At 37.2% G+C, this 15,252-nt stretch overlaps 1 protein-coding gene across 3 annotated transcripts in view; it reads right to left on the bottom strand.

Annotated features, from left to right (window-relative positions):
• Positions 1-3,145: 3,145 nt before the first annotated feature.
• Positions 3,146-15,252, bottom strand: part of CPA6 (carboxypeptidase A6) — a 365,360-nt gene continuing 353,253 nt past the window's right edge. For 2 of the 3 annotated variants that reach the window (XM_072604784.1, XM_072604783.1), the window contains 3 exons: positions 12,566-12,768; positions 6,778-6,862; positions 3,146-3,807 (listed from right to left, as the gene is read on the bottom strand). In XM_072604784.1, the coding sequence (XP_072460885.1) occupies positions 3,620-3,807; positions 6,778-6,862; positions 12,566-12,768 (476 nt within the window). In that variant the 3' untranslated portion in view covers positions 3,146-3,619. Of the gene's footprint in view, positions 3,808-4,185; positions 4,370-6,777; positions 6,863-12,565; positions 12,769-15,252 lie in introns of those variants that run through there. The other variant, XM_072604785.1, reaches the window with a different exon arrangement.

Below are 15,252 nucleotides of genomic sequence, written 5' to 3' on the forward strand. Positions count from 1 at the left end.
CTGAAGGAGTCAAGAACATTTTTTAAAGCAAGATCTATAAAATATCCAATCTCTTTGCTTGGGGCTCTTCAGCCTCACAGTTTTTCATTTCTCTGAAGCCTTGAGTTCATGTGATCCATATGGTAAAGTTCATGGGGAATAATAATAATGACTTACCTTTCCAGCGTATGTTAATAATAACAATAACAACATAAATTTCCATGGCATGTTAGGGTTTCAAAGTGCTTTACCTATGTTATCTCATTCAATACACAATGTATATGTATATGTGTATGTAAGTGGAAATAAGAGTAGTAGCAAAATTTTGAAAAGACCAGGGTAAGTCAGTTCATTTCTCTGGGAGTTGCCTTCCTTATATGCAAAATAAAGGTAATAGACAAGATGATTACTAAGGTCTTCTAGATATTTAATGTTTTAGAATTCTTAGTACCTTAACAGAATAGGGAAAGATACATTATTTCCAGTTTGGAAGTTCTTTCTCTTCCTTTCTTCCCATCAGAAATCTGGCAAGCTTTGGAAAAGGGCATAGCCATCCTTCCAGTCATTCAATTTTGTGATCTTGGAATCAGCCTTAGCTTCTCTGAGTGTAAACTTCTTGAGGACAAGAACTTTCTTTATTTGTATTTATATCTCTAGCACCTGGCATTAGCAAGTACTTAAGTGTTTATTTTCTGCTGGCCTGTGTATAGTCAGACTGTCAGAACTAGGATCATAAAAAAAAATGAAGAAAAAGAAGAAATAGTTATGATAAAAAAATATGGCATACAATTGAAACAACTTCATCTTGAACTATTTAAGCAAGTAATTAATAATTAAAAGTAAGAAATGGACAACAGAAACCACATTGACACTGTGACAAATATTTTCATCCAGAAGATTAACCAATGCCACTAATTGCCACAAGAAGAACAAAAAATAACCCCATAAGATGCTTTAATCAGGAAACATCTGTCTTAGTTGCCAAATGCAGAGTGATAGTTGCCAAACTTGCTTGTATGATTTCTTGAAGAATGATGGACGATTGTGAGAAGTGCTTTCTCATAAGCATAGAGGAGCTTAGGGTAAGGCAAAAACAATTTTTAACAAATATTGGCAAAATATCTAACTAAGCAAAGTCATCTCAAGGGCATTTAAGGATGAAAATGGAATAATGATCATAAACAGAATAAAAATGGAAAATATTGTAAGAAATCATTATAACAGACTGTTTTCTCCATTAAAAACAGTGGAACCATCACATTTCTAGCCTAACATCATAGCCTTGGATGTGGTTATAGAGAGGAGGGAGAAATCATATTAGTGAGAACAAAGATAGGAAAAGACTGTCTATGGGAGTACATATGTATATTGTATAGATGGATATGTAATGAGTCAAGCCAAGTGCGGTTTCTGATGGAAATTGTGGGAAGTAGAATTGCCTGGAAGGCTGTGAATGCTTTATAAAGGAAAGCTTTACAAATGAAGGAGTTTAATGCTTTGCCCTCCAGACCTCCATTCAGAGGGGGGAGGTAGGCAACTAAAGGTGAGTTGAGAAGGTGCTGAGTATCAAAACCTGAGTCAACTAGCATGGTGATAAGATTTCAGAAGATCAGCTTATCCTGGGGTGGGGCATGGTGTTTCTCCGGGTGAAGCCAAGCACATCTGCTGACGGGAAATGAAGTAGTGGGTAGAGTGCTGGATTTGGAGTGAGAAAGACCTTAAGTTCACATTCTCTCTTTGGCACAAGTTGTATGACAATGGACAAATCTCTAAAACCTCTTTTAACCTTGGGCAGCTCGCTAATGTTGTAAGTTATGGACAAATTATGATCTGTGTCAATGGAAGGAGTTCCTGAACTGATGAAACCACAGATCTTTTTTTTCTAATACAGTTCTTTAGAAAGTTGTCACAAAATTCCTGCAGTGTTCAAAGCCAAAGGCTAGTTGTATTCACCGAAAGATAAGTTCTATTTTGCTCAGAAGGAAAGAATTCCAGTAATGAAGCACTGCACGGATTTGACATAATGGAACACCACTGCAATATCCAGTGCATAGAAATTCTGTGCAACATATATTTGCTGTTTTTGTTAGTCATTTTTCAGTTATGTCCAACTCCTTATGACCCCATTTGAGATTTTCTTGGCAAAGATGCTGGAGTAGCTTGCCATTTCCTTCCCCAGCTCATTTTACAGATGAGGAAACTGAGGTAAACTGGATTAAGTGACTTACCCAGGGTCATACAGCTAGTAAGTGTCTGAGGCTAGATTTGAACCCAGAAAATCAAGCTTCTTGACTCTAGGTTCTGTCCTCCATCCACTGTGGTAATGTATAGGCAATGTCTTCTTTGGATTATGACTAACTAAGTCAATTCTCTAGTCATAGTTATAGTCCTCACCAGCCTACTCACTATTTATGTCTTCTTGTATTTTGGATTATTTTCTGTGTCTCCACAGACACATGACATGAAAGATACACAAGGCTTGATGTCACATTCAAAAAACTGGAGCAACATAAAATCTTGTAGTGATTGAAGGAATAAACAGCATTTTATTAAGCCCTCCCTATGTTCCAGACACTGTGCTAAGTACTGTGGATACAAATACAAAAGCAAGACAGAATCCTCCCTCAAGGAACCTACATTCTAACAAAGGGAGGCAATGCTGTGTTGTGGATTTGACCAGGAATGGATGTTTTGAAAGTTACAGTGGTGGTGAGTTGAACTATAGGGCAGTTAGTTGACAATAGTGGAGTGGCTAAATAAATTATGGTACATTCACGTAAAGAAATACTCTAATGAAAACCAACAATGATGAGAGATACAGAGAAACCTGAAAAGAGCTTTATGAAGTAACAAAGTGAAAAGAATAGTGCCAAAAGAATGGTGCATGTTCTTGAGCTATATGAGACAAAAAATGAATGAGAATGAATAAAAAAGGAATTTTCATGAAATGAATTAACAGAAGTATAAGTAATTACTAAGCAAGTTTAGTTGCATGAACATTCAATGTTAAGTGTTTAGTAAAAATTTTAATTTAAAAATAAAAAAAGAAATATAGTTGGTCCTTTCCAGGTCAGGTGTTTGCATTCTTCTGCAACCTGGCTTTTGCTCAAGCCTGAACTACAACCTAAAAAGACCCAGCAGTAAACGATTAAAGGCACACAGGTAATATTGGTTTCAAATGGAAGCACAAGATTTATTAAAGATTAATCATTGCTAAATATGTTACAAGCTGCCTTGAAACTAAGAGTAGAGGAAATGAGCTTTCTTTCTTTTTTTCTCTCTTGCAAAATCTGGCCTCAGAGATTATGTTTTCTTTCAAAGGAAGCTGGGTGACAAACTGACTTCTAATAACCTGAGCCTGTGATGTTAGGGCCTCATCCTTACCTTACTTCCCATTTCAGTGGAGCTGAGATGGATAAGAAACTCCTTTTAAAGTCAATCGACTAGCTTACTTTCACAGAAATTCACCATAAGCAGGGTTTGTGTCTCTTTAAGAACAAGCAAGCAAACAAACCAAAAAACAAACCATCAGCCAATCCCAAATGATTCTGAAAAGCCAAGGCAAGGCCCTGACTCAGAATCCTTTCTGACAAGGGTGATGTGTCTGCTCTTGCTGAGATTTGGCCTTCAGCGATATCTCTCAGTGACACTTCTTTAGCAGATGCATTGTGATATTCTTTACTGCCAGCATTGTCTCTGTACATGTTGGCTTGATTAGAGACTCTGGAAGCAAAAATCCAAAATGCCCTGTGTCACGCAGTTCAAATGCAAATGCATAGGGTACTCCATTTTTGTAAGCCCAATCCATTGAGCTGCCAGAGCTCACATCTGAAAGAAAAAATGATTAGCATGGTTTATGCTTTTCTTATGGGAGAGCGGAAAGATTTTCAAAATGATGTATGTCCTTGTTTACTAAGCTAGTAATGAATCTTGACAATCTAATTTTCATGAGAAAAAAACAAGCAATAGTTCCTTGTTCTCAAGAGTAGTCATCTAATTTTTGACTGAAATCTAAGTGCTCTTACTTGAAGTTGCACTTCTATTCATATTTTTAAAAATAAACATTTTATGTGAAAATGTGTTTAATTAGAATGCATGTGTAGAACCCATATAAGATTGCATGCCGTCTCAGGGAGGGAGGGTGGAGGGTGGAGGAGAAAATTTAAGACTTATGGAAGTGATTGTTGAAAAATGAAAACAAATAAATTAATTTTAAAAAATAAACATTTTATTGATGCTTTTAAAAAATCGCTGTTACTTCCCAGCAAGGCATAGTCAATGGAATGCTCATTTAGACATAAGAAAGCTGAGGTTGAAAGTCCACTTCAGATGCATACTGGTTGTATGACCCTGGGCAAGTCACTTCAATTTTCTTGGTTTAGTTCCTCACCTGTAAAATGAAGAAGTTGGGCAAGATAGCCTCTATCATCCTTTCCAACTCTAATTCTATAATCTATGATCTCAGTCCCAACCAAGCCCTGACTCCCAATCTTTCCCTAGAACAACACTGAAACAAAAACCAAACCAAAACAAAACTCCAAGCATTGTCTAGGTCTGCCATTGTATGCCTCATTTTGGACAGACAGATTACCATCTGTCTGCCAAATAGCACTACCCATGTTTTTCTACACCATAGTTACTCACAGAATCATCTTCTTAGGGTTTTTTAACCAGTTTCAAGATAGGGGTGCCACCATTTTGTGAGGGTGATGATTAAATGACATGATCTTTAGCACCTGCTTTAGCTAAGAATGAGGCTCCGTTGCAATGCTTAGGGTCTCTGTAGGTCAGAGCTTCACTGTGGCTACAGGGAGTAGCCAGAGGCCTGAAGATATGTCACTGTGCTGCTGTAAGAGATTTATGTCTGTGCCAATAACTTTTCTTTTTCAACCCAAGAGACAGTGAGATACAGTGGGAAGGGCAGGGGGTTAGAGGACCAAGCGCTGTATCCTTTTGCTTCCTGTGATATCATGCAAGGCACTTCACCTCTCTGGTCCTGAGTTTCTTGCATATAAAATGAGAGGTTTGGATTTGATAACCTTAGAGTTCCTTGTCAGCTCTAAATCTGTGATGTTATGAACCCCATAAGTGCTATATGTTATTAAATATTGATTGGGAAGATACTTTCTTTCTTTCTTTTTTTTTTGAGGCAATAGGAGTTAAGTGATTTGCCCAGGGTCACACAGCTAGTAAGGATCTGAAGTTGGATTTGAACTCAGGTCCCCCTGATGCCAGAGTCAGTTCTTTATCCACAGCACCAACTACCTGCCTCAGAAAGGTAATCTTAATATAAAATTTTCCTTTTTAAGAGTTTAAACAAAAAAGATTTTAAAGGGTTGCTGTGATGGAAGGCTAGGATTGCGGTGGGGGAATATAGCTTTAGGATGACCACCATTCAAATATTTATCCCGGCCTGAGAAAAACTGTTCTCTAAATAACTGGCTGGTAATATAAACTCACAAATCTTTAGGGTCATGTGCTCCTCAGAGTGAAGAAAATGAGTAGTGAGACTCAGAGCAAGAAGGGTATGATGAGGAGATCTAATCACGCGTTGTTAGTACTCATTCCCTTTCCTTCAGATGACCACACATAGATTTATCTTCGTAAATGTTTTGTCTCCTTGTGATAGAAGCTTCTTGAAGTTGGAGACCCCTCTGTTTTTTTTTGTTTTACTGTGTTTTGTTTTTATCTTTGCATTCTTATATCCTTGAATGTTTCATGTGCTTAATAAATGCTTATCTGATGGGACTGAAATCAAGGGAAGCCAGTTAGGTTTTTTGTTGTTCAGTCATTTTCAGTCACATCCAACTCTTTGTGACCCCATTTGGGATGTTCTTGGCATAGATACTACAGTGGTTTGCCATTTCCTTCTTCAGATCACTTTACAGATGAGGAAACTGAGGGTTAAGTGACTTGCCCAGGGTCACACAGCTAATGAGTGTCTAAGACTAGATTTTAACTTAGACTTTTCTAACTCTAGGTCCAATATTCTGTCCATTGTACCACCTAGCTGCCCTCAATCATATTATCTAGAGACTTTATAAATAAATCACTACAGACCCATCTCTCTCTCTCTCTCTCTCTCTCTGTCTTTCTCTGTCACACATACACACATACACATATGTATATTTTTTGTATGTATTTACACACATATGCTGCATTTTATAGTCATAAAAGACAAGTATTTTGGAAATATTTGGAAAAGATTTTAAGGATCACCTAGTCCAAGAAAAGTCAGCTAAGCCTTAAAGGGATTAAGTGACTTGCTCAATGTTACAGAGCATTGGAGTAAGACTACAAATCTAGCATTATTACCATCACATTATACCTTATTCAACCTTTTCTTATTTAAGAAATATTCTCCTCACCACACTGAAGAAAATGTCTCTTTCTGCAGCTGCTGTAGGGATATAAAATTTCATAAGAATGAAGGGAAAAGGGTGAAAATAAAAGGAATATTTTCATAAATGCTAGGATATTTACTCAGTAATCTCATAGCATATTTTAGGGCAGTTCAGAAGAGCTCCACAAGCTCAATTGAATGCTTTCAGCAGTTATAAGATCTTTGTTCACTTTCCATTCATTACTGCATAGAATATGATCTGCTTTGAAGCTGTTTAAATTGGTAAGGGGGATCTTTGTCAGAATAATACAAAATTCATTGCATATGAATCTTTTTCTGTCTCCTTAGCTAATTTGGTATCCTCAAAACTCACTTGAAGTGGCATGTAATTCTCCTTTTTCTAAGAACAAGTCAGGTAAAGAACCAATCCCAGGATATCCCCGCATGATACTTACACAAGGTGCTTGATGCAGGCCCATGTCTATAGCGGACCCCGTATGCTGAATGCAGAGCAGTAACAGCATTATAAGCTGCGGATTCCTGTGTGGGGGAGAGCATTAGGATTTCACATTACTAATCTCATTAAGGCTGGAAACTTTAGATGTGCTGACACACTTATGATTCATGCTCCAACAGTTACCACTACAGGCTATGGTAGGACGATGTGAAATTTGAAATACTAGAAAAACAGCAAGCTTTGCCACCAAAAATGTTTTAAAGTTCCTTCTTATTGGAATTGTCACAGCTATGCATGTACAAAGTCCTTGTTGCACAGTTAAATTCCTAGATCACAGTTAAAAAAGTGTTTTTGAGTGACCTAGTAAATCTGGGTCATATTGGTACATGAATATAGAACTGATTTTTCTTTATTAAGGGAGAAAAAGGAAGACTTCCTCTAAAGAATCATGGTAAACCAGCAAGAGAATCAAGCTAGGAAAAATATCTCTAATAAATTACAAATGAATTGACAGGATCCTCCAGGAATAAGGGACAGATCGTTCTCTTTGATTTTTTTTTTGGTCTAGACCTATGAAAATGAAATTATTGATATGGGAAACTCTTGGTGTTGGAGCTCCCTTCACAGAGGAGCAACTCTTCTGTAGATTTCAGTCTAAGGAAGAACTGTCTGAGGAACAGAGAAGTTAAGTGTTTTCTCTGTGGTCATACAACCACTATGAGTCAGAGGTTGGACTTGAACTCTGAAAAAAAGACTGCCCAACTCTATCTTACCACCTCCCAGGGAGACCACAGTCCATCTGGACTCTGAAACATGTAGGAGAGCTATGCTTTCAAACATATCTAAGCAAGGATGAAACATTTGAATGACAGAGAAGACTTTCTTACAGAGTAGACAAGTAATGATCTGTGCCACAGGTGGTGAAATCAAAACTGTGTGTTTGTGTGTGTGTGTATGTGCTCAGAATTGCCCCCCTCCCATGTGCTTGGGGGTAATCTTCCACTTCCCAGTCAATGGTCTTGCTGAGAAGTCCAAGTTGTGTGTTTCTCTGCAAATTCACTACCAGTGCTAATTCATACACATAATAAAAGCTTGAAAAAAAACTAGCCAAGTTACCAAAAGGTCCTAATTGAGTGTAATTCATCATTTAACGTATTGTAAAACACATGGTTTCAACACAGAGTTTAATGGAGGTGTTAGGTATCAAGTTAGAGGAAAAGAGGTATGTTGATACCAGTGCACAGCCCTCTAGTTTCAAATCACCAATGAATAATTTAACGCTTAAACTGAGCAGTCATTGGCAACATGGTATTTGCTGAACTGGACTAAAGTGTTTCTGTCTTCAGTTCAAATAGACAGGTTTAATAATTGCCTACTAGGAACAATGCATTGCTATGGGTATTAGAAGATGAAACAAGACTAGTATACTTGTCATTAAAGAATTTACAATGTAGTAGGGGAAATGAAATAAATACATCAGTAACTATAATGTGCCTCTAATAGGACAAATGCAAAGTTCAAATGAACAGAATGAGAGATCTGAGATAAGAGAGATCATTCATAGCAGAGGAATCAGGCAAGGTTTTATGAAAGATGGGACATATGACCCATGTTTTGAAGGAAGGGAAGGATTTTAATGTGGAGAAGTGGGAGGATAATGCTGGAAAACAATGTGCACAGAGGAGGAAAAAAGAATGAAAAGATTGGGGAACCACTAATGAGTCAGTCAACAAGCATTTATTACACAGTTATTCTGTGCCAGGCATTGTGTTAAGTGTTAGGGATACAAAGAAATGCAGAGACAGTATTTGTCTTCAAGGAGTTTACATTTTAGTGGTGGAGGCATAATGTAAATAATTAGGTACATACAAGATATATACAGAGTACCTGGAAGATAATTTCAGAGAGGATGGCAATTGCACCTGGGGAGACTGGGAAAGGGCTCCTGCTGAAGATGAGATTTGAACTGTCTGGAAAGAAGGCAAGGTAGCTAAGAGTTGGAGGTGGGGAGAGAGAGCATTCCAAGCATGGCGGACATCCAATGGAAATACATGGAGTTGGGAGATGGAGTATTTTGTGTTCAAGGAATGGCAAGTAGCTCAGTGGAGATGGATTTTAGAAGCATGAAAGGAACAGTCTGGTTTGCCTAGAACCGGAATAGGGATAGTATGTTATAGCATATAGTATATATACTATATATACAGGGTTAGTATGTTATAAAGGAAAGGGAAAGGAACAAGCATTTATTAAATGACTATTATGTGCCAGGTACTGTGCTTAGTGTTTTACAGATATTTTCTCATTTGATTAGGTAGGTTAGAGTAAATTAAATTGGAGTGGGGTTGTCTGGAAAGAGAAATTTGTATTTTTTTAGGTAAGCGATGAGGAAGCACCAGAGATTTCTGAGTAGAAAGATTGTATGGTCAGACCTATGCACATTGAGAAGGTTACCCTGGCTATAGTATGAAGGACGGAGAGAGTGGAATGAGCATTGGATTTAGTGGATTGAACCCGGGTTCAAATTCTGGCTCTGTTATTTACCATTTCAGATAATCTGTCTCTCTGGGTCTCAGTTTTCTTATTTATTAAATTTATGATCTCTAAGGTCCCTTAAAGTTCTAAACTTTGTGAGTCTGTGGAGGCAGAGGGAATAGTTAAAGGGACATTCATTAGCTCAAGAATAGTTAATGAGGACCTGAATTTGGGTTGTGAGGGTGGGAATAGAAAGAAAGGAAGAGAAAAAAGAAAAATGGGGAGCTAAGGCTGATGTGCCTTGATAACTAATTGGATGTGGGGGTGAGATGTTCCTGTTTTTTCTCCAATCCATACTCTATTAACTTGCCAAATTGATATTCCTAAAACAGATTTGACAGTGTCACTTCTTTACACAATCATCTCCAGAGAATTATTATTTCCTCTAGGAAAAAATACAAAGTTCTCTATTTGGCATTTAAATCTCACCACAATATGACTTCTTTCTTTCCTTTTCCCCCATTTTAAAAATGAATTTAACAATCACCAACAACTAGAGAAATTTCCATAGACAAAGCAGAATAAACAACATGATTGTATATGAAACCAGGAACCTCTGTTAGGTATAACTTGTTTTAAAAGTGTACATTAAATTCCACAAGCTCGTAAACCACTTCTGTGTCTCTTTCTGATCTTTTTTGTTTCTTCTGCATATTTACAAAATGTTTTGTTGATACTCTTTTTTTCTTTTACCATTTCTATTACTTTTCACTAGCTTCTTCCTTCCCTACTCCAAGCTTTCATCTACCTATCCAATCATTTTGTATTATACCCCTCAGATACACTCTATTCTCAGTATATGATATTCCAGCTCTTTCCTTTAATAGCAGGACTCCATGCCTAGAGTACATCTCCTTCTTACCTCTGCCTTATACAACCTGTCACTTACTTCGGAGGACATCTTGGCTGCTACTTCCTACTTGACGCCTTTCCTGAACTCCTTACTCATCTATACTGTCTCCTTCTTGAAACAATTTTGCATTATTTTTACTTACCTAGGATTTACCTATCTATGCACATACTGTATCCTCCTTGGAGAACTCACGTTCCTTTAAGGCAGGTTTCTTTAATTTCTGTCTTTGTATCCTTGTTGCCAAGCACAGTGCTTGGCATATAATGAGTATGTTTCAAATTAAATTGAAAGGGAAGGCTCAAGGATGGCTCTAGGGACTTGAACCTTAATCAGTGGGAGGATGGTGGTGACATTAAAAGAGAGAAGGAAATTGGAAAAGAGAAAGATTTTTTTTGGGGAAAGATGATGAATTTAGTTCTGAGTTGAGTTTGAGTATGATTAATGAGTATAGGTATGTAAATCCCTGGGCTACCTTTCAGTAGTTAGCCAGTATGTTACAATTACTACAAACATTATGGATTATTACATTCTTCTTCAGGATCTCCCTATACCCCTTGAACCACCATCACCAACAAAAGGAGTGGAGACCCATATATAACTTTAGTGGCTAAGTCCTGAAACACATAGATTAAGTGATTTGTGCAGGGCCACACAGGTATTGGGTAAGATATGAGGTTTGAACCCAGCCATGCTGCCTTTATAGTTTGGAATTAAGGATTTAAATAACTACATATCTCAAGATAGCTATGAACAAATTAAATCCCATAACAATTAAAAATCATTAACCTGAACCTACCTTGTCTTGATTGAACACCAGAGAGTACTATCTCCAAGGTGAATGGGTAGTGGAAAATTGTTTAATAAGACACTGAAGGATGAATGAAGGAAACAAAGGGATGTCTTAGATATGTGAACAATATTAAAAGTTGGACAAAATGAGATCGTAGAATTATAACTCTAGCTAGAATTGAAAGGGACCTCAATTATCATTTAGTCTAGGGATTTTTAGCCTTTTTTGAGTCTTGGATCCTTTAGGCAGTCTGGTAAAGCCAATGGATCCTTTTTCAGAATAATGTTATTAAATGCAGAAAATAAAATAAACAGGATTAGAAAAGGAAACTAAAGATTTTTGAAAATCAAGATATAATTCCCTCTCTGCCCTGAAATCTATCCGTGAACATCCTGGGGAAGGGACAGTCTTCAATATCACATTCAGTATCCTTAACCTAGTCTAACCTACTCATTTTACATATATGGCTCAAGAGAAATTTGAGATTAAGCAAAGGACATTAAGTGACTTGCCCAAGGTCATATAAGTATACTTTTAAGAGATGTGATTTGAACAAAGGTCTGCGAACTCCAGAGCCCCAGGTTCTCTTCGTTACAGCAAGATGAAAATCAACACAATAGTGTAGACTCTTGGAGATAAGAAGAAGGAGATTTGAAGGACATGTATAGAGAGTTTACTTTCCCTAGGGTCAAAGGATGATAACCAAAACCAAAAAAAGAAACAAAACCATTGCAATGAGGAGCTCTGAATATTGACCAAGGTTCAATATAATAGAACAAAATGTCTAAGGGATTAATATTTCATAAAGATAAAAGTCCACTTGGGTATTTACCAATAGTTAATAGGCAAATGCTAATAGTTAAAATGTAGAGGCTATTTTTATTTGGGCTTTCTAATTAAGACAGTTCAGTGAAGTCTTACTAGAACAGCATCCTTGGAATTCACAGCTTAGAGGTAAGATTGCGTGATAGGAAATTCCTTTTGATACGTAAGTGGCTAAGTTCCTTTCAATGGGACACAAAACATACAAGACACAAGGACTTTCAGAGAGAAGACCATGGGGAAGATTGCAAGGGAGCCTGCCTCCTTAATATTAAAAATGTGCATTTCAAAACAGATCTCTTTTACACTGAATTTGCCTCCATTGCTAGCAACAGTAGAGGACCCTATACCATAAATATATTTTCTTAAAGATCTAATTTTAAAAACTCAAAGTACTTCTATGTATAGGAGTTTCATTTTTATATGGTCAGGTTTTTAGATAGATATATCCAGGGATTTGGTAGCATTTACCAAGTAATTAAATCTTATTAATTATAATTTACTTTTAATTAATTACAATTGCATTATGATACAGTTACAATTATTTACCCAATAAAATTAATTACAGTCCTGGATATGTGACAGAGGTCATAAAACTAATCAAATCCAGGATGACCTTTCTCTCAAACTTGTGATAAGAATGCAAATAGGTTGGCAAAGCATATGATTATAGCTAAAATCTATATTAAAATCAGAAAAAGAGCTACAAAGTCCACCCTCCCCCCTACAGAATGCACACACACAAAGCCAGACACACACACACATAGACACATGAAATCAGGTACTTACAACACAGCTGAAATTGGGAATTTTTGCATATTTATAAGAGTAGGGGTAGAGCAACATCTGTGCGTAAGCATGGAAGGAGAGGTAGGCTCTGATGTGCTTCCTGCGCTTTCGGAGAAAGTGAGCTACGGCCTTCACCTCTGGCTCAGATTCAGGAAAAGGCCCACAGTATGTATCATCACAAGGGTGAAAGGAAGCCCCTTCATCTACAAATTGGGGAAAAAACACACACAACAAAGGGGGCAGGGCACAGAGAAATAAAACGTATCATTGTGAAGGCAGTATTTTCTCTTTTATTTTCAGAAACAGTTATCACAAAGCAATTCATCCAAATTTTTATCTCTCAGAAGATTAACAAAGGACAAAATTTAATTCTTTGTGTGTAATGCAGTGGCCATGCTAATGGTGATAGCTACTGATTTCCTTTTTGATACAGTATGACAGCCATTCTGTCAGCTGGTTGGTCTTTTATTAGGATATGGATTCTTTTAGGGGTGACAATGGAGAAAATAAATTCATCTGACAGGGTGTCTTCTAAGTTCCAAAACAAACCTAGAGTACTTGGCTTGAGCTAATTCTACAAAACAATCATGGTGATAGATTATATCCTGTTACAGAATTTTAGAGACTAGGCATCATAGGATAATAGATTTGGAGCTGAAGGAAATTCAGAGAATCTCCAGTGATGGCAAAATCACCTCTCAAAGCAGTTTGTTCCATTTTTGTACTACTCATTGTTTGAAAGATCGAGTCAAAATATGAATCCCTATAACTTCTACTAATTGGTCCTAGTTCTGACCCACCATGGAGATGAAGATTTGACATTTTTGGAATAGGAACATAGAAAGTGGATGGTAAGGGCAACTCAAAGTTAGAGATTAAAAGGGAAACAAGAGAACAAGGAATTCAAGGGTAGAAGACAGCACATTGTCGAACCGATGGATTATAATGAAGAAAACGGTAGGGAAATCAAGATGAGGGCAAGAAGCAGGTTCAAGAGGAGAGAGGTGGTACAAGAGTAGCAGATTGTGCCCAGAGCACAAAATATTTGGGGGTTATGGTGGGGTCCAGCATGTCCTCCTCTCTGGACTGAAAGTGGGTATAAAAGTTAAGCAAATGGAAGAGACATCAAGTGGACAAATTGCTGATTATCAGGTGTGACTGTATGTAGGTAGGGATAATACCATTATAGAACTGTTACTTCAGAGTTATCTAGTTTGAGCAGTTTCAAGTTTGTCTGTGATGGAGCCACTTCCTTTAGTATTATGTAAATAAAATTCTTTGAGAGACTTTGAAATAATCCTATAACTCTTAAAGATAATATTTTGTTTTGGCAGTATTTCAATTTTTCTACAGTCTGTAACAATCACATTGCTACTTCTTTCATAAAACCAAATCCTCATTTTGCATAACAAAAGAAATTATGAATATAAAACTGGGGCTTAATTGGAGAATGAATGAGGATAGACCTTCAGGGGCCATCCTATGAAGAGTGTGATAAATTCCCCAGGCAACTTCTGGGGAGCACATGTGACTTCACCAAGAAGGGCTTGGGTGCTTTGGGACAGCAAACTCATCCCTGATTTTGTCCCTTTGTTTTGAGATGGCATCAAGTGGTATTTGCATCAAGAGGATTGCCCATTGAGACAGAAGAGTTCCCCCCCTCAGTAGAATTGAACAAGGAAGACAGTTTCTATTTTCGTTCTCTTCTTTCTTGTTTTTGTAATGTGTCTGGCATATAGTTCCTTCTCCCTGAATTTCTCATGAGGGGTTGGAGAGGGACATCTCTCACTAAAACTAAACCATAGAAATGGCCAATTACTGGCATATGGCAGTCTGCCTACTGCCTTTCAACAGTAAATGCTAGAGAAAGAGAACATATGGGGATTGGATGGAGAGTCTAGTGGAGGTTAAAGTCAATCTAGTGGAAGCTAACATTTGGTGGGAAGGCACAAAAAAAGGACCAGTATAAGCATATTTTTCAAGAGGGCATGATTTTTGAGAGGCAATGGTAAAGGATTGTGAGCACAATTCTCATCAGTGCAGAACTCCACATCCATTCCCAGTAGTTTCTCTCTGCTTTTCTGATTGTGATATGCTCAGCCCTTTCTGGAACTGGGTGTCTAAGGTGGGATAGTGGTGTGGGGGCCACAGGTTGAGCAGAAAGAATAAGAGTCACAGATGGTACAGCAGACGAGGAATAAATAGTGATGTAAGGGTTTGCTATCTTATAATGATGGAAAAAAAATCTTATGATGGCATAAATAACTTAGAGGAAATAGATGAATCATAAAAAATAGAAAATACTCAGATTAATTGAACAAGAAACAGGTTATCTAAACAATCTGTTATCAGGAAAACATGGCAGTGACCTTCAGGGAAGGTGTTCCCCATTGACTTTGGAGCCTTTGTTTATACCAGAACATGACTCTGCCTCTCTAAGCAACTCCAAGGACATAAATGAGTCCTAAAAATAAATGACTATAACAAACCGCTTATAAAATGTCCATTTGTTTTCAAATAACAGCTATTATCCATGAGAGTAAGTTTGTAGTCAAATGTTCTTTGCATACTATAATTCTGATATTTTGCCCAAACTTAGAGTAGTAACTTGAAGATACCTTACCAAATGGGAAAAGACTTAAAAAGATACACAGTATTTAAATTTGGACTTGAATTAGGGTGATGGC

Source organism: Notamacropus eugenii, chromosome 4 (assembly GCF_028372415.1).
Source record: "Notamacropus eugenii isolate mMacEug1 chromosome 4, mMacEug1.pri_v2, whole genome shotgun sequence".
In the NCBI taxonomy this organism is placed as follows: Eukaryota; Metazoa; Chordata; class Mammalia; order Diprotodontia; family Macropodidae; genus Notamacropus; species Notamacropus eugenii.